Raw genomic sequence first — 24224 nt, forward strand, 5'->3', positions numbered from 1 at the left:
ATTTCTCACTAAGCTCCAGGGCACATGCCCTAATCTTTCCTTCAAGACCTCAAGCCACCTGCAACAAGAAGTTTTCCCGAACCTATCCCCCCTGCTTACCACTCTTCCCATCCCTCAATCCCTGGAGGGCCCTTCACGTTTTTCTCTGAGGCGGGCAATCGTATTCTTGAACCCACATTGCGTCCCTGCTCTACTGTGAGGTTCTAAATGGCAGTCTCTGCGGGGCTGAATGTCCCCTACGAAGCGGTACCTAGCTCAGCACCGCACCGCGGAGGGCGCGCAGTGAAACGTCCATTTGAACTGCGAGCAAACCCCGAGGGCAGGAATTTTGGTCTTTTCGGTCCCAAGTGCCTAGCACAGTATCTGGTATCCAGTAGGTGCTCAATGAATACAGGGATACAGATACAGGAAGGGCCGACTGCACAGCGCCGAGGCTGGAGCTGGTGGCAGGACCTCTCCAGCGGGTGGATGTGTGACATCCAGGCTGTTTTCGGGGAGAGCGTTTCACGGCCTTCCCTTCTGCAGCGCAGGCTAGACACTAGCTATGGTGGGTGCTTAAAGTTCCTCTGTTTAAAAAAAAATATTTGTGGGGGCGCCCGGGTGGCTTGGTTGGTTGGGCCTCTGCCTTCGGCTCGGGTCGAGATCCGAGGGTCCTGGGATCGAGCCCCGCGTCGGGCTCTCTGCTCCGCGGGGAGCCTGCTTCCTCCTCCCTCTCTGCCTGCCTCTCTGCCTACTTGTGATCTCTGTCTGTCAAAAAAAAAAAAAAAAAAAAAAATCTTAAAAAAAATTTTTGTGTATATGTACACGCTCCTAAATAGATGCTCATACGTGCCAACGACGTAAAAATAGATGCCCATATCCAGATATATGCACAGCTGACCCTGGCACAACACAGGTGTGAGCTGTGCGGGCCCACTCGTGCTCGGGTTCTTTTGATAAATAGAATAGAGCACCGTCATGTATTTTCCTTACGATTTTCTCAATAACACCGTCTTTTCTCCAGCTTTTTTCCGCTTACGTTATTGTAATAATGGAGTATATAATACATACAGCATGCACAATACACATACCGACTGTTACCGCTAAGACAAGGCGTCCAGCCAACAGGGGGCTGTTCATACTTAAGTTTTGGGGGGATTCAAAAGTTCCATATGGATTTTTGACTTGTGGCAGGGTGGGCAACCTTAGCCGCTCGTTGTTCAAGGGTCCGCTTTGCATGGATAATAGGCAAATAGGTAAATATAAATAAGTTCATAGGCGAACAGGCTTGAGGCAGAACAGCGACAGCGGCGGAAGACAACGACGAGGGTCCCTTTTCCCTGGAAGACGCAGCACGGAATTCGCTCAAGCGTCCAGAGGCGAAGGCGGAGGCGGCGCGCCTTGGGCCTTCCGGCCTTCCGTAGGCCTGCGGTCATTGGCTGGGCCGGAGGCAGCTGACAGGCGGAGGCAGGCGAGGGAGCTTCAAGGATGGCGGCCACCACGGCGCTGATCCTGCCGGAGAGCCCCAGGTAGCCGCCCAGGGGTGGCCCGCGCCACCAGCTGGGCGCCGCCAGGACGCTCCAGCTGGCTGTCGCCTTGGCTCCGAGACGGGGTCCGGCGGTGGGGGGGGGCGGGCGTGGAGCTGGCGAAGTCGCGGTGCGGCCCCGCGGGAGTGCCGGGGGCTGTGGGCGTCTCACCCTCTCGGGGGTTCACCTCCGTGGGGCTCCAGTGCCTGGCAGCTGGGGTCAGTAGGACAGTGTGTGGTGTGTGTCACCATTCCCAGAGTGTGGGGTCTAAAGTGCCCACGCCCTCCTGGAGTAGTGGTGAATCACGTGCAAAGCTATGCCCTTTTTCTGTTTTCCGCTCTTAGGCCTGATTATGAGAAAGGCTCGCCGTGGGGCTGGACGGTCTTTAATCCCTAACGGGTGTCAGTATCCCTTTTCAATCAAGAGAGAATACTCCTCAGGTTGGGAGTTTGGGGCTGGTAACAGTTTCAAGCCAGAGTTTGGTAACGTAGCTTTGGATTTCATTTTATTTATTTTTAGTTCATTTCTACTTATGGTAGGTAAGGTCGGGTGCCCAAAGTGGTGATATAAAGTTCTCTGTTAAAATGCAGTTACTTAAATAGAAATGACTCCCATTTCATGAAAAATAAATACTAGGGCAGGTAGTGTGCGGATGCGGAAAAAGTCCTAAGGTGTTGGAAAGTACTTTCCATGTCCCTGAATTGGACACGGATCTTCTTGAAGAAGAGAATTGTCATTTCAGAGTTCTTCCTTATTTCTGGATTCCTTGAGTCCTGACGCCCAGTTCCTCCCCTCACATCAGTGTCCTGTTTAACACCCACCACATAACTTGTATGATAATTTAAAGTTGATTATTACCATTGAGGCACGGTTTTAAAACAGCTGTGTACTGTTACCCCAAATGACTTTGCCTTATATGTATTTATTCCATTACCTGCCATGCAGCATTCTTTTTTTTTTTTTTTTTTTTTTTTTGTATTTTGGTGTCATTGCCACTTTTCTCCTTCCATTCTTTCCGTTGTTCCTCTGTGGGTTAGGGTTAGTAAATATTCACTGCTGAGTTAATGCCATCCCCCACAAAGTGCAGTCTTTCTCTTAGTTGCTGGTCTTGCCCCCAAAGAAAGAGGAACTTTCCAAATGGACAAGTACTTTTGGGAGGCATCTTTTTGGAATCGTCCTGCCTCCTTTGCAGGCCATCATCTGGATTTCTTTATAGCAATCAGAGTTGTTGAAATGGAAACTTTGAGACAACAGCAATTGTAGACAAGTGTACTTATGGCAAGAACAGTTAACTCATTTTAAAATTTTGTTTTACAAATTTATTTAGCATGAAAAAAGCAGTGTCGCTGATAAATGCAATAGATATAGGAAGATTTCCACGATTGCTCACCCGAATTCTTCAAAAACTTCACCTGAAGGTTTGTATTTTTGTATTTCTGTAGTTTATACTTTCTTGTGATTGCACGGAAACTCTTTGTTTCTCCTTGATAAACTTTTTCCGAAGTGTAGTGTTCCCCAGTGTGTCCTTGGCTCTCTAGGACATTTTGTGATGTCCCATGGTCGTAAGTTTGGGAAACTCTCCTTTTATTAAAGTTAATCTTTTTTATTATGGAACTTTTCAGAGTGTATATATGACATACATTTTTTCAGAGTATATTTTATGGTAGTGTTTACAGTAAATATTTAAGGGTGAATATGGTATGCAAGATTTTCCAAACGTGTGTGATCTTGGAACTGTTGTATCATGGTAAATATTTGGAGACTCGGGTTCTGTCTAACATGTTTTGGGAAAATTCTGATTTCATTCTTTTCTTAAAAATAATGTTGTGGTTTTGCTAACACCCAGTATTTAATCTTTCATTTAATCTGCCTCTTCTTTTTATTTCAAGGTTGTGGTCATTTTGGACACATTGATGTTTACTGATTCACTGCTCAGTCACTATTCTAAGTTAATTTCTGTATCAGGTTATAAAAATTTAATTCCATCCGACACATGTTTATGGCGTACCTACTAACTAGTAACTGCTCTGCCTGGTGGTGTCAGACACCATCATTAAATGAGAACCTGGACTTTTTTTTAGTTTTTACTTAAATTCCAGTTGGTACAGTGTAATACTAGTTTCAGGTGTACGATATAGTGACTCAGCACTTCTTTACCACACCCGGAGAACCTGGACCGTTTCCTCTTCTTTTTCCTGGGAGCCAGCCCCCTTCTGAGCCCTTTCTTCCTCTGACGTGTCTCTCAAATCCAGGTTTTCTTCATAGTTCTAGTTCAGATCCTTAACATCCCTGCCGTAGACTACAGTAACTGCCTTCGAACTGGTATCTCTGCCGAAAGTCTTCTCCCTCCTGTCGCAGCTTCATAATGCTAGTCCATTCATCTTCAAATATTTTTTTTTCCTAAGAAACAAAAAATGAAAAAAACCCAATTGATCATATCTGTACAGTGTTTAAAGCCATCATTGACTTCCCATTGCCCCATGGGAAAAAGTTCAAAATCTTTCACATTGTGTCATATTATAATCACCTTACAATGACAGTATAATAATGGCCACAAGTTGTATTATTCCCACTTTGCAAGTGCTCCAATCACACTGGACTGTGCTTTTTTACTAGAACGTACTGTGAACTTTTCCAGTTCTATGTCTGTGCGTATACTCTTTCCTTTATCTGAAATGTCTTTCTTCCCTTCTGTTGTGAAAAACCTAGGTCAAGGATTTGGCCGTCTTGCTCTCAGCAGTTTGTTTTCTGTGTTTCTAAAACACTCGCTTCATTGGCACCTCATTTCAGTACTGCATTGTAGTTGTTTAAGGATGCAGGGTCTTTTGCTGACCTTGAATACCTTGAGTATCATGTCTTAATCATCTTTACATTTCCCATACCTAATACCTTGGTGCTGATGCAGTTGGCACCCAAGAGCCATTCTTGGAGTTCATTCTTTGCCTTGCATGGGAAACACGAAACACATGCAGACCCTCTAAATTCCTGGCTATAAGGAGTCACTAATAGAGATGGAGAGACAGGAGGAATCACCCAAAAATCTAAGAGCAGCCACATTCTGTGGTTTTGTGATTCACAGTTACATCACTCTCTCTGATACTGCTCTAATGGCTTTGTGTTACTAGTTCGTCTGATCCTTACAGCAACTTTAGGAAGTAGGTACTATTGTTAGCCTTATTTTATCCACAGAGAAACTGAGTTAGAGACCAGTTAAATAATTTGCCCAAGGTCACACAGCTAGTGAGTAAGCAGCCTGGTTCCAGAATCCATTCCTTTAACCCCTTACAGTACACCTCAGGAAAAGCACACAGTACAGTATATAAATTAGTCTAAAAGTAAATGATGTAGGCAATCGATACAGAAGGTCTGCTTTGATATCCTGAGCTGGTGGCTGCCTTCTTACACTTATTGAAAACATGGGACAAAAAACTCTTAGATACATCTTTTGTTCTCTATAGCAGGGGAGGCTGGGACATTAGCAGGAAAACTGTGAGTAGTTTGTCTTTGACCCTCTCAGTCATATCGAGTTCTAAGTAAGTTAGTGTCCATCTTAGAGTACGTGGGTGGCCAGAGAATTCCACAGAGGTGTTTGAATGCTACACTGTCAGTGGGGGGGGAGTGGACAAGAGAAGGTGAGGTTGTTGGCAGCTGAAGCAACTGAGAACAAAAATGTATGTAGCTGATAATTTGCCTGCTAAGAAAGAAAGTCAGGAAAGGTGCAATTTTTTTTTTCCTGGGCAGTTTCAGGGAATGCTCTTCTAGAGGGGCTCCTCCTGTGAGAAGAGTTCTTATCGAATAAAGTTTGCATTGACATTCAGGATATGCCAGCTTTCTTTTATGTACTCTTGGTCTGTTAAGTGGGCGTTTGTCTTGAGACAAGCTGAGCCCTTAGATCAGTGAAACCTGGCATGGGTAGATTGGTGAAGAGTTTCAGAGATTGGGTTGTTGTTCTAAATGTTATTAGCTTGACACTTGGATTTGCTTGCAGGCAGAGGATATCTGTTTTTGTCCAGACTGGTTCCTTGGACTCCCTAATTAGAATAAACATAGGGAAAGGAAGCTGAGGTATAGAACATGAGTGTATCTAAACATGGGTCTGGGAGTCTTCTTTGAACTGATCATCTTCCTGGCTCATCCTAGCATAGAGAAACACTTGGGAAGTTCTGTGTTTGTTTGTTTGTTTGTTTGTTTGTTTATACAACGTGTGGAGGGTGCTGTTGGCATTTAATGCCCAGGAACTAAATGTCTTGAAATGTGCAGAACGGTCTTGCCCAAATTGCCCTGTCCAGCATGCTAATAGGGTCTGCACTGGAGAACACTGACAGAAGTCAGAGTAACTTCCATAGCTGAGGACTCAGAGATAAAAATTTATGGCCTCTGAGTTAAAAAAAAAAAAATGGCTTTCATAACTCCTGCAATTAGAAAGACTCCTGTACTTTGCTCTGCTAGAGAGACTCGTAGGTCATACACAAAGCCTGTTGATCTAACTGTGCTATGTGTCTCATTCTGAGAGATCGGCTCACTGAATTCCTGGCCATGGCAGACTAGACCCAGCCAACGGGGGGATGACGAAGCGCCAGTGATGGGCATGTGGGCGGTTTCAAGAATTGACAGCTGATCATAGAATGAAGTGGGAGAATTATGAAAATTAGACTCAAGACACTAAAATGCCCAGAAATCTGAGGGTTTTTTCCTGAAGTGAAAAATCACCAATGTCTCTTAAAAGTTTTTTATGACACTGTACCCCAGAATTCTGATGCTCATAATTGTGACCTGAGTCATCATAAGAAATGAGTTTAATCTGATGTACTTTGTTTACAAAAGTCTAGAATGGGTACTGTATATTTCAGAAAGATTGCTTTCAGAAGTTTAAAATAAGAGTTCTTTTACTTGATAGATTCACTTGTGAGTACCTCTTTTTACCCCCATTATGACACAATGAAATCTCTCATTATGTTAAATAAAGGACAATCATACATGTGAACCCCAGCCTATAGAAAATGCCTCAGAATTTTTCTGGGCTGTTACAACATATGGAGGGTGCTGCGGGCATTTAATGCCTGTGCCTTTACATGTCTTGTGTGTAGGAGAGTCTTGGGCGAAGGAGCATTTGCCCCGCCTATGTGGACCAAAAAGTAAAGGGTACTTGATCTCTGCAAATACATTTATTTTGTAGTTAATGTACGATGAAAGGCTTCTTACAAATTGGTTTATTGGGTAAGAACAATATATATGCTCTTTCAATTCTGGTATTTCCAGAATACTAGTACCGTGTGTTCTTTCACGGAGTCTTTGTGTGTATATGTATGACTTTGAACGTGGGTCAGAACTTGGGCTCTGGACAGCGGGCCGCTCTGTCTCTGAATCCATGCTCTGAGTTTTTAAAAGCTAACTACTTTCATAATTATTTAGATAATATCCTATGTTCATAGACTAGAAGACAGCCTCCTTTTCTAAAGAACGTGACCTGATTTCAACTGAGGTTAGTTTACTCATCACACATATTAAGAAAATGAATTCTTCAAAAAAAAAAAAAAGAAAAGAAAAGTTGGAAAAAGGGATTTTTTTAGTTGCTTCTTTTGTGCCCTTCTAGTTCAAAATTCTCATAGTGCTTAATTTAAGCATCTTAATAACAAGTTTTAAATTACATAGTTTCTGAATAAGTTTTTAAGAAATTTAAGTAGTATGGCAAACTGAAATGCCCCCTTGGTTAACTTTGGCCCTCCATCCATCTTAATTCTCCCCTGTATTAGTTATCTGTTGCTAATTACAAGTTACCCCAAAACTTAGCATCTTAAAACAACAATCAACATTTATTATACTCACAGTCCCTGTAGGTCAGGAGTTTAGGGTGGCTTGGCTGGGTGCTTCTGGCTGGGGGTTCTGGTGAGGTTGCTGTCGGATGTTGTTTGGGCTGCTGTAACTGAAGGTTTGGCTGCAGTTGGAGGATTTCTTTCCATTACGGCTACCTGCTGGGAGGCCTCAGTTACTTGCTACACAAGCCTTTCCTCTCGACATGGAAGTTGGCTTCTTCCAGAACCAGTGACCCAAAAGAGGGAGCTTTGTCCTTTTTATGACCTCGCCTGGGATACCACATAGCTTCACTTTTACTATAGTCTTTTTTTTTTTTTTTTAAGATTTAATTTATTTATTTGACAGGGAGAGACACAGTGAGAGAGGGAACACAAGCAGGGGGAGTGGGAGAAGGAGAAGCAGGTTCCCCGCTGAGCAGGGAGCCCGATGCTGGGGTTGATCCCAGGACCCAGGATCATGACCTCAGCCGAAGGCCGACCCTTAACAACTGAGCCACCCAGGCGCGCCTATATTCTTTTTGTTAGGGGTAGTTCACTAAGTCTGGATCACATTCAAGGGAAAGAAATTAGGCTCCATCTTTTGAAGGGAGGAGTGCTAAAGAATTTTCAGGTATCATAAAACCACCACTCCTTCCCAGGGGTAGCCTTCACCAATTTGGTTTCTGTTGCAGATCTTTTTCCATGTGTTAGTAAATACAGATATGCATACACAAGTGCATACACTTAGAAATGTGTAGTTCGTGTGTTTTTGTGTACCTTCTTCACTTACCACTTTTATCAGAGATTGTTTCATGTGAATCCATATAGTACGACCTTGCATTCTTTTTTTTTTTTTTTAAGATTTTATTTATTTATTTGACGGACAGAGATCACAAGTAGGCAGAGCAGCAGGCAGAGAGAGAGGGGGAAGCAGGCTCCCCGCTGAGCAGAGAGCCCGATGCAGGGCTCGATCCCAGGACCCTGAGATCATCACCTGAGCTGAAGGCAGAGGCTCAACCCACTGAGCCACCCAGGTGCCCCTACCTTGTCTTCTTTATGTGTTGTTTTTCCTTTCTGTGTGTTTGTGTGTGTGTGTATGTATATATATAGTCTATTCTCTTTAAACATGTAGGAAAAATTAACAGTCACTTTCCATTTTTAAAATATAAGTTTCTTGGACACTTACTCTCTAATTTTATAAACCTGGGCCCTAATTTTTTCGCATTGAGAGGATAAAAAAGAATGTGTCTCCTTTAGCTTCTCTTTTACTCCTAGGTATGAGGGGGGTGTTTTTGGTAGAGAGATAAGTGAAATTGCTACTGTTTTGGAAACAAATAGAGGTACTTAATGTTTGATATTTATCTACCCAAGGTTGTTTTTGGAGCAAGGTGTTGACTCTATGTTTGGAATTTTGTGTATAGCTGTATTCTCTGTTTGCTCTTAAGCTCCCATATTTTAAGCTCTGCCTTATTTTAAGGTTGCATGACTGGTGTTCCCCTTGTGGATGGGGGAAGATAAATATTCCCTTGTACCCCTCACTCCACACCACTTTATTAATATAAGCCCTTGAAAATCTCGAGAGTGTCTCTCTCTCTCTCTTTTTTTTTTTGGTGTATCTTTTTAATTTATTTTTATTTTATTTATTTTTTTAATAAGATTTTATTTATTTATTTGACAGAGATCACAAGTAGTCAGAGAGGCAGGCAGAGAGAGAGGGAGAAGCGGGCTCCCTGCTGAGCAGAGAGCCCAATGCGGGACTTGATCCCAGGACCCTGAGATCATGACCTGAGCCGAAGGTAGAGGCTTTAACCCACTGAGCCACCCAGGCGCCCTGGTGTATCTTTTTTAAAAACCTCCCTTCCTTATACATATTGGGGACACTGAAGTTTATTTTCTTTCTGCTCAATCACTAATACTATTTTGTCAAAGCAGCTTACTTGATGTATGTTAAAAGGAATCCGTTGGACTAACTTGGCATTTAAACTATAAATATCCGTTGAATTTAATGCAACATGTGGTTCAGTGGTTATATATATGTAATATCATTGTTATATTCCTCATATTGATAAAATTTGGTACCATAGGTCATTATTTCACGAAGATGTATGGTAGTCACAGAAATGCTGAAACTTTTAAGTCAGAACATTACTTTTGAGATAAGTGGTGGGCCTTTTGGCCAAATTCGGTTCACGATTTTCTCAGTTGTAAAACAGGTAGTAGGGGCTGGGAGTCCTGGCGACTGGCCTTCCAAAATATGCTCGCTTCAAGTTCCAGTGCTGCTTCGGTTCAATAGCCGTGTAAGTGTACCTCATCCAAGCTGTCCAAGGCAAGGACTCGAGGAACTTCTGAAATTTCTCCATGTTGCTGTTAGGGAGAGGTGGCTGCAGGGAAAGGTGTTTTTAGTATGTGTGGATGAAGTAGTTCTTTTTATTTTAAAGTTGTTCTGTTAGTGTACATTTTTCATACTTAATAGACCAGTGTGTTTAGATCGAGGAGATTATTTTGGATATGAAAGAAAGGAGACTAGGCAGAGGTTCTACTCAGGTGGCTAACTATCTTTGATATATTGGTTATAAAGTTAATGCATAATGTGTAGATTTTGGAAAATATGTATTAAAATTCTAAAAAAGACTTAATTTCCTGCTTGATAGATGCTCTTGTTGTAACCCACATTTTTGCAGAACTCCTCAAAATGAAAATTATTTGAATATTTGTTTTTATGTGCCATTCTAACTAGAGTATTGTATACTTGAGAACATGAACTTTCTCTATAGCACATAATAAATACTCAGTAAATATATTTGAATGAGGAAGATGGACATTACTATTAATTGTTAGTAACATTTTGGGGTTTTACCTTCTAGTATTTTTTCTAAATGTCCATTTCTTTTGGTATTTACAGTTAGTTTCCATCTCCTGTAAATCATAGAACTTAATGTCTTTTTAAATTTAAAATTTAAAAAAAAATTTTTTTTAATTTTTTTTTAAATTTAAAATGAGCTTGATTTGGCGTGATCCAACTCTCAGATTGTACTGTGATTTTGAGATATTGAAATTTACGAACACATTAGTTTCTTTCATTTTTTCTTTCAGTTTCTCATCCATGTATGGATACATGAATGTTCAGGGACTCTTCTGTCAAGTGTTTAAGTTTGGAATACCTGATGTGGGCTAATAGCTTGCTTTTTATGTTCTAGGCTGAGAACAGTTTCAGTGAAGAAGAAGAAGAAAAACTTCAGGCTGCATTTTCTCTGGAGAAACAAGATCTTCACCTGGTTCTTGAAACAATCTCGTTCATTTTAGAACAGGTATTCCAAGTGCCCCAAACTTCATAACCATGGTTTGTTTACTGCAGATTTGTACTGCTTTGGTAGCTGTAACATTTTATTTCTTCAAAAAAAGTGTACAGATGGGAGCTGTGGATGTATTCTAATTGAGAATTTTAATGTATTAAAAGAAAAAATTGAGGGGGCACCTGGGTGGCTCAGTGGGTTAAAGCCTCTGCCTTCAGCTCAGGTCATGATCCCAGGGTCCTGGGATCGAGCCCCCTATCGGGCTTTTTGCTCAGCAGGGAGCCTGCTTCCTCCTCCCTCTCTCTACCTGCCTCTCTGCCTGCTTGTGATCTCTGTCTGTCAAATAAATAAATAAAATCTTAAAAAAAAAATTGAATGTATGGGTTTTTTCTACAGTATTGCATTCTTCCAAAAATCTGAACGTTGAGTAGCATAAGTAAAGTATTTGACAGCATGACTCAAGACTTCATTGACTTGAGACAGGTATAAAACATTTTTATTCATTTTATTCATTGTTACTTGGTATGGTAACTTGGATAACTCTTATTTAAGAACAATGATTTGAGGGGATTTCTTTAACTAGGATGATAAATAAAACATTTAGAAGAGAAGTAGTTGTCAAAGGGCTTTTGTCAAGTTCTTCCTACTGAGCTGCCATTTTGCTTCTCTTGCTTTTGTCTGTGTTCAGCACACGAAGCTTTAGTTCAAGTCCCATCTCTTCTCACTGCTGCCGTGACCCTTGCACTTGGCAATCATCCCCTCTTTCGGATTCCTTTTATCCTTGGCTCATCAGTGTAGAGCACATCATTAGTCTTTCATCATTTCCTGTGTGTCAGCCTTCTCTAGCTTTTGAATTTGTGAGGGACCTATCATATCTTTAGCTCATCTTCTATAAACCAAGCACATTGCTGGGCTTAAATTAGAATCTCCATAAATTCCTGAAGGTTGACTTGGTAGAATATTTGTGAAATAAAAGTTTAAATAGGGGCACCTGGGTGGCTCAGTGGGTTAAGCCTCTGTCTTCAGCTCAAGTCATGATCTCAGGGTCCTGGGATCGAGCCCCATGTCGGGCTCTTTGCTCAGCAGGAGGCCTGCTAACCGCCCCCCCCCCCCCCGCCTGCCTCTCTGCCTACTTGTGATCTCTCTCTCTGTCAAATAAATAAATAAAATGTTCAAAAAAAAAAAAAAAGTTTAAATAGTACTGTAGCTTCATGAGCCTTCTAGTGAACAGACACTGTTTAGGAAGACAAGCTCCCAGGCATCTACTTCATACAGCCTTGTACAGATTACAGATACGAAGGTGATTACTGTTCTTAACCCTGGGGAGCTTTTACTAGTAGTAAAGGATAATTAAGTGGGACAGAGAAACATGGGGTTTAAGAGAAATTTGTTCCAGAATTATATTAAGAAACAGAACAGTTGTTATTAGAAATGTTTATAATATTTTATTATGTAGTACCTAGGAAGTTGATAGATGAAAGTAGTTTTGAGAGAGTGCTTCTTGGAAAAATTTTTGTTAGTTGTTGTACATTTCTTTGTTTTTTGTTTGTTTTAAATATTTGTTTATTTGAGGGGCGCCTGGGTGGCTCAGTGGGTTAAAGCCTCTGCCTTTGGCTCAGGTCATGATCCCGGGGTCCTGGGATCGAGCCCCGCATCGGGCTCTCTGCTCGGCAGGGAGCCTGCTTCCTCCCTCTCTCTCTGCCTGCCTCTCTGCCTACTTGTGATCTCTGTCTGTCAAATAAATAAATAATCTTTAAAAAAAATTAAGTATTTATTTATTTGAGAGAGGGAGAGAGAGAGAGAGCATCAATGGGGTGGAGGGCGAGCAGAGGGAGAGAGAATTGCAAGCAGACTCCCTGCTGAATGTGGAGCCCAGCTTGGGGCTCGATCCCACAACCCTGAGATCATGACCTGAGCTCAAGGGAGATACCTAACCGACTGAGCCTGAAACAGTTCTTTGAAATTGTTAAGTGAAATAAGGAAATGATAATTTAGTTAGGGTACCAAATGGTACAGCTAAAGCAGAGAAGAAGTTTTTGCGTTAAGCGTTAGGATTACTTAAAACACAGGCAAAGTGGAGACGTGTAGCCTGAATAGTTTAGGTCTTTCAACCCTGCATCTTCCAGTTGTATATATTATTATTGGTAAGAAAAGAAAAAAGATCTACAATAAAATAGGAAATATTCTTTTAATTTTTTTTTAAGATTTTATTTATTTATTTGTCAGAGAGAGAGAGAGAACACAAGCAGACAGAGAGGCAGGCAGAGGCAGAGAGAGAAGCAGGCTCCCCACTGAGCAAGGAGCCCGATGTGGGACTCGATCCCAGGACCCTGGGATCATGACCCGAGCCAAAGGCAGCGGCTTAACCAACTGAGCCACCCAGGCATCCCGGAAATATTCTTTTAATTTAAATCATATAGAAATAATTTTGTATTTGGTTATAATCCGAGGTCTCTATATGAATATTGGGGATATATATGATTTTTTTTCTTTCTCTTGCATAGGCGGTGTATCACAACGTGAAGCCAGCAGCTTTGCAGCAGCAGTTAGAGGCCATTCATCTCACACAAGACAAAGCAGAGGCATTCGGCAGTGCTTGGTCTTCTATGGGTCAAGAGACCATTGAAAAATTCAGGCAGAGGATTCTTGCTCCCCACAAGGTAGAGGACTCTCCTACGCCAATAAGAATGACAAACATCGGGGTGCTTGGGTGGCTCAGTGGGTTGAGCCTCTGCCTTTGGCTCAGGTCATGATCTCAGGGTCCTGGGATCGAGCCCTGCATCGGGCTCTCTGCTCAGTGGGGAGCCTGCTTCCCCCTCTCTGTTTGCCTGCCTCTCTACCTACTTGTGATCTCTCTCTCTCTGTCAAATAAATAAATAAAGTCTTAAAAAAAAAAAAAAAAGAATGAGACAGTCCTCTTTTTTTTTTTCCCCCTGAGTACTGGGGCAGAGTTGTTTTTTCTTTTTTCTTTTCTTTTCTTTCTTTCTTTCTTTTTTTTTTTAAAGATTTTATTTATTTATTTGAGAGAGAGACAGTGAGAGAGAGCATGAGCGAGGAGAAGGTCAGAAGGAGAAGCAGACTCCCCATGGAGCTGGGACCCTGACGCGGGACTCGATCTCGGGACTCCAGGATCATGACCTGAGCTGAAGGCAGTCGTCCAACCAACTGAGCCACCCAGGCATCCCCCCGCCCTTTTTTTTTTTTTTTTAAATTTTATTTATTTGACAGAGATCACTAGTAGTCAGAGAGCCAGGCAGAGAGAGAGGGGAAGCAGGTTCCCCGCCGAGCAGAGAGCCTGATGCAGGGCTCAATCCCAGGACCCTGAGACCATGACCTGAGCCGAAGGCAGAGGCTTTAACCCACTGAGCCACCCAGGCACCCCTTGTTTTTTCTTTTTAATTGTGTACCCGAGTGTAAGACTTCCAGCATTTTTACTGAATCACAGAATTAGTTTGTTTCTGTGTGTCTGTGTTAGTGCCTCACAGAATATATTCAGTATTTGTTGAGCACCAATTAGTGAACGAAGTCAGTGCTTTGGGGCAAACACAAAATAACAGCAGTGTTTCAGAGCTCTTCAGTAACCTTTACTCAGTGGAGGTTAAGAGGATCATAGAGATTTTAACCTTTTTCTCCTAGTAGGTTCTATTACATAACTGATTTTCAGGTTTACACTCCACTCTGTCTTCCTGGGATCAGTCTCACTTGCCTGTGGAGTACCGTCCTTTTTATATGTGCTATTTGGCTTGCTAATATTTTGTTAAAATTTTTTCTGTCTGTGTTCTTGAAAGAGATCAGTCTGTGGTTTCCTTGTGATGTCTTTGGCAGCATCTGGGAAAAATGGCATTGCAAAACCAGCTGGGAAGCATCCTCCCTCCTCTTTGATTTCCTGTAAGGATCTGTGAAGGATTGGTATTACTGTGTATTCTCCCCAGTGTTCTGTGAGAGTTCCTGTACCCGTCACTACTTGGTATTGTCAGTTGCTTTTATCAAAGCTGTTCTACTAAGGTTTGTAGTGGTATTTTGTGTTTGTTTTTTTTTTTAATTTTTTTTTAAAGATTTTATTTATTTATTTGAGAGAGAATGAGTGAGAGAGAGTATGAGAGAGGAGAAGGTCAGAGAGAGAAGCAGACTCCCCAAGGAGCCGGGAGCCCGATGCGGGACTCGATCCTGGAAGTCCGGGATCATGACCTGAGCCGAAGGCAGTCGTTCAACCAACTGAGCCACCCAGGCGCCCGGTATTTTGTGTTTTTAATTTGTATTTTCCTAGTAACAAATTATGTGGATGATCTTTTTTCTTAATTATGTTATGTTAGTCACCATGTAGTACATCATTAATTTTAGAGGTAGTGCTCCATGATTTATGGCTGGTGTATAATACCCAGTGTTCCATGCCATCCATGCCCTCCTTAATGCCCATCACCAGGCCGAGCCATCCCCCTACCCCCTCCCTTCTAAAACCCTTAGTTTGTTTCCTGGAGTCCATAGTCTCTCATGGTTCATCTACCCCCACCAATTCCCCCTTCATTTTCCCCTTGCTTCTCCTAATGTCCTCCATGCTATTCCTTATGTTCCACAGATAAGTGAAATCATACAATTGACTTTCTCTGCTTGACTTACTTCACTCAGCATAATCTCCTCCAGTTTCATCCATGTTGATGCAAAAGCTGGGTATTCATCCTTTCTGATGATTGTATATATGGACCACATTGTATATATGGACCACATCTTCTTTATCCATTTGTCTGTTGAAGGGCATCTAGGCTCCTTCCACACTTGGGCTGTCATGAACATTGCTGCTATGAACATTGGGTTGCATATGGCCCTTCTTTTTACTACATCTGTATCTTTGGGGTAAATACCCAGTAGTACAATTGCTGGGTCAGAGGGAAGCTCTATTTTTAATTTTTTTGGAACCTCCACACCGTTTTCCAAAGTGGCTGCACCAACTTGCATTCCCACTGACAGTATAAGAGGGTTCCCCTTTGTCCACAAGTTCTCCAACATCTGTTGTTTTCTTGCCTTGTCAGTTTTTGCCTTTCTAACTGGTGTAAGGTGGTATCTCCATGTGGTTTTGATTTGAATTTCCTTGATGGCTAATGATGATGAACGTTTTTTCATGTGTCTGTTAGCCATTTGTACGTCTTCTTTGGAGAAGTGTCTGTTCATGTCTTCTACCTATTGTTTGACTCGATTATTTGTTTTTTGGATGTTGAATTTGAGAAGGTCTTTATAGATCTTGGATATCAGCCCTTTGTATATAGTGTCATTTGCAAATATCTTCTCCCATTCTGTGGATTGCCTCTTTGTTTTGTTGGCTGTTTCCTTTGCTGTGCAGAGGCTTTTTATCTTGATGAAGTCCCAAAAGTTCATTTTTGCTTTTGTTTCTCTCGCCTTTGGAGATGTGTCTTGAAAGAACTTGCTGTGGCTGATGTTGAAGAGGTTACTGCCTGTGTTCTGCTCTAGGATTTTGATGGATTCTTATCTCACACTGAGGTCTTTCATCCATTTTGAGTTTATCTTTCTGTATGGTGTAAGAGAATGGTCGAGTTTCATTCTTCTGCATGTGGCTGTCCAGTTTTCCCAGCACCATGTTTTGAAGAGATTGTCTTTTTTCTATTGATTATTTTTTCCTGCTTTGTTGAAGATGAGTTGACCCTAGATTTGAGGGTCCATTTCTGGGCTCTCTGTTCTGTTCCATTGATCTGTGTGTCTGTTTTTGTGCCAGTACCATGCTGTCTTGGTGATCACAGCTTTGTGATAGAGCTTGAAATCAGGCAACGCGATCCCCCCGGCTTTGTTTTTCTTTTTCATCATTTCCTTGGTGATTTGGGTTCCTCTTATGTGCTTGCTTGTCTCCATATATCTTCATGGGTAAAGTGTTCAGATCTTTTGCCTGTTATTTTCACACTATGACAGATAAGGAAGTTCCATGATAGTAATTTAAAGGACAGTCTCAGGTGTAAATCCCAGCACATAGAATGTATGGGAATGCTTTTGTTCTAGGTTGTTAAAATGTGGGGAGGGTGTGTTTTCTTTCTGTTGAGTTTTTGAGTTCTTTATATATTCGGGGTGTGTTTCCTTTCTCCAACGGGGTTTGGAGATACTTTCTCCTTGTCCATAGGTTTTCATTTTCTTAACAGTGGCTTTTGCAGAATAAAGTCTTTTAATATTGATGAAGTTTGATTTCTCAATTAATTTCTTTTATTGCTCCTGCTTTTGGTTTTGTATCTAAGAATTTGTAGCCTAATGCAGTGTCTCAAAGATTTTCTCTTTGTTTTCTTCTTTTTTATAGGTTTATGTTTTACATTTAGCTATAAGATCCATTTTGAGTTAATTTGGTGTAAGGTACAAATTAAATTTCCTTTTTTCTGCATATAGATGCTCATTTTAGATGTTCATTTATACACATGCAGCATAATTTATTGATAACATCCTTTTGTCACTGAATTGCCTTGGACCCTTTGTCAAAAATCATTTGATGTATTTGTGTTAGTCTTTCTCTGGACTTTTGTGTTTGGTTCCATTGATCTCTTTGTCTATGCCAATATCATACTGCCTTAATTACTCTAGCTTTGTAGTAAGGCTTCACATCAGGAACTGTAAGTCTGCGGACTTTGGTTTTTTTCATAATTGTTTTGCATATTCTAGTTTCTTTGACTTTTCATATAAATTTGAAAAGCAAGTTTTCTAGATCTACAAAAAAATCCAGCCGGGATTTTGATGGAAATTATGTTTAATGTATAGATCACTTTGGGGAAAAATGGCTTCTTAGCCGTATTGAGTATAACTCTCCATGTATTTAGGTTCTCTTCAATTTTTTATATCAGTTTTGTTCATTTTTCAGCATACAGATCCTGCACATACTTTGTTAGACTTGTGCCTAAGTAGTTCTTGTTTTTGGAGTTGATATAGATGGTAGTATTTTTAAGATTCTGGTTTTTAGTTGTTTATTGCTAGTATGTAGAAACACAATTGATTTTTGTATATTGACCTTGTATTCTGTAACCTTGATAAAGTCATTAGTTATAGCAGTTTTTTTGTGGGTTCCTTGTGATTTTCTTTAGAGATAGTTATGTTGTCTGTGAATAGAGACAGTTCATTTCTTCTTTTCCAGTCTGTTCAGCTTTTGTTTTGTTCAGCTTTTTATTGTTTTTTTTTTTTTTTTGCCCTGTTGCATTGAGTAGGACTTTTAATATGATGTTAAGTAGAACTTGCAAGCCTAAACATCCTGCCTTGTTTCCAGTACTTAATTAGTTAATTTTTAAAAAGATTTTATTTATTTTATTTTGAGAGAGAGAGCAAGTGAGCGAGAGAGCACGAGCAGGGTTAGGGGCAGAGGGAGAGAGAGAGAGAGAGAGGAGCAGACTCCCTGCTGGACAGGGAACCCAGTAGTTTATTTTTGTTTCTATTTTCCTTGCCCGAAGAGATACACCTAAAAAAAATGTTGCTATGGCTGATGTCAAAGAAATTTACTGGCTATGTTTCCTCCTAGAAATTTTTTGATTTCATGTTTCACATTGAGGTCTTTAATGCATTTTGAGTTTATTTTTGTGTACGGTCTGAGAAAGTGGTCCAGTTTCATTCTTTTCACGTGTCATTGTCCAGCTTGCTCGGCGCCATGTATCAAAGACACTGTCTATTCCCGATTGTCTGTTCTTGCCTCCTTTGTCATAGGTTCGTTGACCATACAAGCGTGGGTTGCTTTCTGCGCTCTCTGTTCTGTTCCGTTGATCTCTGTGTCTGGTTTTGTGCCAGTACCATACTGTTTTGGTTACCACAGCTTTGGCAGTATATCTTGAAATCTGGAAGTTTGATACCTCCAGCTTTGTTCTTCTTTCTTAAGATCATAGCAAACATTTCTTGTGTTTATTATGGGCCAGATACTCGACTAAGTGCTTTGCATCTTGTAAAACCTTTTAATAGTTAGAGTTTGTATTGAAACTAAAATTGAGGCTTGGAAGGATTAAATAACTGGTTCAGGGTCACACAGCTGAGCAGGTGGCGGAGCTGAGATTTGACACAGTCGTCACACTCCTGCTCCATCATACGGTATTTTCACCTAGGTGTTCGCTGCCGCAGTTTTCCTATGTCAGGCACAACGTTTCTGTAGCAGTGTGGTTTACATAGTTCTGTGTGTATGTACGATATCCTTGAAAAGGAAGAAAATAAACCCTCGTAAAATATAACTTTACCACCTCCCCCCAGTTGGTCTGTGGCGAAACTGACAGGAGAATCAGATCTGTTTCTGAAGCCTTGTTCCTTTTCAGTCATGCTGCTTCCAGCAGCTCGAGTGCTCTATTCCTTTTTAGCTCTGATAACTATTTAGGCTATGTGTGAAAATAGAGCCTGTCATTCAAATTCCAACAGAAATATATGGCAGAGACTTCCTAGGTAATGAACCAAAGGTGTATTTACAATGACTGTGTTTTGGGTAATTTAGGGGCTCCCTCGCCTGAACTCCCTATGCAGTTCTTGCATGGGGACATTTCTGGGTAAGAATTCCAAATTCAAAGAGTCAGATTCAATTAAGTAATATGTTAAAAATCTTAGGTGTGTATTTTTAATTTCATTTTTAAAAACACCCCTTTTCATCTTTTGCTGTTTAGGTCCAGTAAGTGGGAGGCTGATTGAAAACTAATCTTAATGGCAGCTTTTTGTCCAATATGATTGAGGGGATTATAAAATTTTATCCCATCTCACTTTTTTTTTTTAAATGTACTTTATCTTAATCTCTTTGGAGACTTGAGACTGAAATGTCGCCAGCACTTACTTGCGTTTTGTTTTCTTCCCTCTAATCATCATTGCCTGCATCCTCCTAAGACGGCTTTCTCTTCATTTTTGTTAAAATGCCTGTGTGATGACATTTATTAAATTGTGAATTTCCCTTTGGACTGAACTTGAATCCTGTATTCAGTTTTACTCCTCTGACATTCTGTTTAGAGTTCTCTTACATATATTCCTACTCTACTAAATGTAAAAACTTACATTTCAGATATTATTGACTTAATTTGTCTATTTTCTGAGACCTTAATGTGCCAGGAGCTGGGATTTGACACAAGTAATCACACTCACACTTCTAACCCGTTAAGCTGTAACACCTAGGTGTTAGCTGTGTGATTTTTTTCTGTGTCCTGTGATATTATGGAATATTTTTATATTAATGATATAATTTTCCTCCCCAAATAATTTTACATTCCAAATTAACTCTGCTCCTCAGTAACAGATGTGATGATGAGAAATAGATGTGAGACATATTTTAAGCACTCCGAGTAGCCTGCTCCTTTTTAAAAAATGCATTTATATGTTTGTTAGGGAGTTTTTAAATACATATTTGACACTTAAATTTGCTCGAAGTAGGTTTAATGTGAATTTCTCCTATTAAAAGTGTTCTTAACTTTACCAATTACATGGCAAACTTATTCACAATATTTACTTATTTCATTGTACACTCCAGTGAAATCTCATCATATCTTCTTGCAGGTTCTTGAGAAATCTCCATTTAAAAATGGGTAGCTAATGTTTCTAAGATCATAACGTTCCTCTAATAGTCCTCAAAATATATCCCCCTTAAGCCTTTATAGTCCAATTTATTGTTAAGTGTTGTTGAATATGTGTTTTTTATATGGAGTATAAGAAAATAGACATTTGGATTTGATATTTATAAAATTTACTGTATTATTTTGCTTTAGCATTTTCTTTAATATCCATATTACTTCATTTCTTTTGGAATTCTACGGATGGATGAATAGCTTTCTGTAAAGAGGGCAGGAAAAGCATACTTCATGAAGCTGAATCTTGAAAGACAGTATATTGCTGTGACTGTGTATTTGAACACTTCTAGGTTTAAATACTTCTTAACATTATCATCTGCACTTATAGGAAAGGTATTTTGTTGTAATTATAGTCCACATACAAGTTGAATTTCTGCCTGTTGTTACTGTAGTTGTTAGCATGTTATGAAGTGAAAGGCGTATTTTTGCCATGTGCTGGGATTGACTGAATAAATGTTTGTGAGGTTTAAAAGCTGCTAGGTTTAGTTACTACTTTTTATTGAAATACAATTTACCTTTAATAAAATGCCCAGATTTTAAGAGTCTGGTTTATGAGTTGAGAAATTATATACACCCATTTCATCACTATCCATAACAAATTAAAGAAAATTACCATCATCTGGAAAATGCCCAGTTTTGATTCCTCCATTCTTGCCTTCACTTCTGTCACCATAGATTGGTTTTGTCTGTTCTTGGAGTCAGTGTAAATGGACTCGAATGTGTCTGACTCATATCTTCTAACATAATATTTGGAATTCATTCATGTTACTTGTGGCCTTTCTTTCTTTCTTTCTTTCTTTATTATTTTATTTTTTGTCACTGAGTACTAGTTCATCCTATAAAAATATCACTGTTGGTTTATCCATATTCATGTTGATGGACCTTTGGGTTGTTTCTAGTTTCTGGCTATTGTGAATAAGGCTGTTGTGGACATTTATGTACAAGTCTTTTTGTGGATATATATTTTAATTTTTCTTGGGTCAGTACTACAGAATGGGTTTGCTGACCTATCCAGAGAAATCTGAGGCTTTCTCTTTGAGCAACCCATCTTCATGGATTGGGGAAACACATATAAATGTGAATCTGTCGCCTTGTGTGGGTCTTGTCATAAATGAGTTGAATTCCCTTAACTTCTAGCTGCTTTTAGTCGTCCTCCAATGCTTTCAAATCATCGTTTTTAAGACATTTTGTCTAGAGGCGCCTGGGTGTCCCAGTTGGTTAAGCGTCTGGATCTTGATTTTGGCTCAGGTCGTGATATCAGGGTCGTAGATCAAGCCCCACATGGGGCTCTGTGCTGAGCAGCAGGATTCTCTCTCTCTCTGGCCCTCTGCCTCTCCCCCACTCTCTAAAAAATAATAAAAAAATAAAATATTTCATCTAGTGGTTATAATTTTTACTTGTAAAGAGGGTAAAGTGGTATAAATGGTTTCCTACCATTATCAGATTAAGAACTCTAAAAGTGATTTTTTAAAATTCTATATCTTATTCTACCCCTCCTTTGCTCCAAATCCACCAAAGGCTTTCCATGAGTTTTACAATAGAAATTAAATTTCTTATGATTGCTTTTAAGGTTCTTCATGATCTATAACCCTCTCAGTTCCCTACCTTATCTCTCTGACCTTCACCTCTTAATGTCCTTCACCTGCCTGACTTTGGTCACATCCAGTTCTTTACTTCAGAAGCTCTTCTCCTGGAGGTTTATTCCCTTTTCCAGCTGTTTGTTCTAATGTCACATTTGTCGTTGAATCTTGCCCTGATCATCATAGTGAAAAGGGCCCTCAGGTCTGTGGTACTTTCTTACTTTACTTTTTTTTAACATAACATTCATTCCCATCTGGCACGCTACGTATTTTATTTATTTTTTTAAATTTTCTGTCTCTTATTGAACCCTAAGCTCTGCAAGAGCATTTGTTCACTATTGTATTTCCATTACTTTAAATAGCCCTTGGAGGATAGTGAGTTTTTAATAAATAGTTGTTGAATGAGTAATTGCACAATATGTGTGCTTTACAAATTGTGCTCTTTTCAAGTGCAGTTTATTAGGTTTTCTTATAAAGAAGGATATTTGTACTTATTGGTGGAGAAAGAACAAACAAGAAGGGATTGTGGATTATACCTTTTTTATTTCCTAGTTTGTTTTTTTTTTTAAAGAATTTACTGATTTATTTAGAGAGTGGGAGAGCATCGGTGGGGAAGGGGCAGAGGTAGAAGAAGAGAGAGAATCTCAAGCAGACTCCATGCTGAGCATGGAATCTGTCATGGGGCTCGATCTCATGACCCTGAGATCATGACCTGAGCCAAAACCGGGAGTCAGACACTTAACTGACTGAGCCACCCAGGAGCCCCTATTTCCCAGTATTCTTTTCTTTTATTTTTTTAAGTTTATTTATTTTAAGTAATCTGTACCTCCAGTGTGGGGCTTGAACTCATAATCCCAAGATCAAGAGTTGTACACTCTTTTGACTGAGTCAGCTGGGCACCCCTCCCAGTACTCTTTTGTGTTTTCACTTTGTGAAACCTTTTGTGGTTCATTTTTTTTTTTCATGACTCTTGAATTTTGCTGGAATCCTTGACTCAACCATTTAAATTTTTTCCATTTTCAAAGTGGAAATAGAGAAAGAATGGCTTTAGCTTGAAATGGAGATTCTCCAGGAAAACAAGGTGATGTCATTGGCTGTATTACAGCAATCAATTTAAATAGCTTTAGATCTAAGAGACCCTTAATCAGTCTTATTTGAAACAGAAATGTGTTCTCTGCTTGATAAGTAATTGCCTAAAACCAGAACCATTAACAAATTAAATAAAGATTTTACTAATGCCATAAATTGTGCTGTTAGCAAAATTAGTCTTATTATGTGCGTAGTATTCAAAGATTGTTAAATCGAGTTGATGTACTTTTTCAGAGTGTTGCCAATTGTGAGAGCATTAGTTGAATGACATTTCAGTGTCCTCAAACTTGTGCTGTCATTTTCATATGTTCTTAGTAGGCAGTGGGGGCCAACAGTTTGAAGGATGATTCACTGATGATTTCCCTCATCACTTTCCAGCTTGGATGTGAAGACCATGATTAGGTATTCTGGCCATGTTGGTGAGTCAAGGCATATAACGAAGTTCCATGCCACCCTTGCAGTGAGACGAGGTTGACTTTAGTGGCATCTGAACTTAAGGATATAGGTTAGGGGGTATCCCTAAGTTGCGATATTTGTAATAAAGCATTTGTACCTCTTATTATGATTTGGTGTAGCATCAGCATTAAAGAAGGGCTTTGGTTTAGTCACTTTTGGATTTTCGATGTCTTCTGAGGATCACCTAACATGTAGCCCTTTGCAGTGTGATTTATGCAGTGTGTTTTGTCAAGGTGGGCCATCACCCAGGTGCAGGGTAACTCCAGTATTGAGGAATTTTGATAACATGTGCACTCAGGAGATCACTTCCGTCATCAAAACACAGAGCATTTTCATCACCTTCTAAAGTTCCCTCAAGCCTGTTGGACGTCCCTCTCTCCCCTAACCCTGGCTCGAGGAAACCACTGATGTTTGGGCTGTTTCTGGTTTTTGGCTGTCTTGAATAAATCTGTTAATACTCCTGTTTACGTTGTTATATGGACATATCTTTTCTTTTTAAGATATTATTTGTTTATTTATTTGAGAGAGAGAGTACATAAGCAGGGGGAGTGGCAGAGGGAGAAGCAGACTCCCCACTGAGCGGGGAGTGGGAGAGGGAGAAGCAGACACCACCACCCCCCGCCCCCACCATGTGGGACTCTATCCTAGGACCCGCCGGGATCATGACCTGAGCTGAAGGCAGACGCTTAACTGACTGAGCCACCCAGGCGCCCTGTACATATCTTTTCATTTGTCTTGGAAGAATACTTAGTGGTGGATTAATTGGGCAGCTGTAATGACCAAACAGTTTTCCAAACTGATTTTACTAGTTTACATTCCAATCTGTCATTTTTTTTCACATATTGGTCAACACTTGGTATTGCCAATCTTTTAAATTTTAGTCCTTCTAATAGGTGTAACGATCGTGAACATTAAAGTATTAAAGTTGAGTATCTTTTTGTGTGTTTTTTGGCCATTT

The 24224-nt window shown here is 40.2% G+C and overlaps 1 protein-coding gene across 5 annotated transcripts in view; it reads left to right on the forward strand.

Annotated features, from left to right (window-relative positions):
• Positions 1 to 1420: 1420 nt before the first annotated feature.
• Positions 1421 to 24224, forward strand: part of COMMD10 (COMM domain containing 10) — a gene marked incomplete at its 3' end in the record, with an annotated part of 190865 nt that continues 168061 nt past the window's right edge. For 2 of the 5 annotated variants that reach the window (XM_080804047.1, XM_080804048.1), the window contains exons 1-4: positions 1445 to 1508; positions 2833 to 2923; positions 10495 to 10605; positions 13095 to 13250. In XM_080804047.1, the coding sequence (XP_080660173.1) occupies positions 1468 to 1508; positions 2833 to 2923; positions 10495 to 10605; positions 13095 to 13250 (399 nt within the window). In that variant the 5' untranslated portion in view covers positions 1445 to 1467. Of the gene's footprint in view, positions 1724 to 2832; positions 2924 to 10494; positions 10606 to 13094; positions 13251 to 24224 lie in introns of all 5 variants that reach the window. The other 3 variants (XM_080804049.1, XM_080804050.1, XM_080804051.1) reach the window with 3 other exon arrangements.

The sequence above is a fragment of the Martes martes genome (assembly GCF_963455335.1).
Source record: "Martes martes genome assembly, chromosome: 5".
In the NCBI taxonomy this organism is placed as follows: Eukaryota; Metazoa; Chordata; class Mammalia; order Carnivora; family Mustelidae; genus Martes; species Martes martes.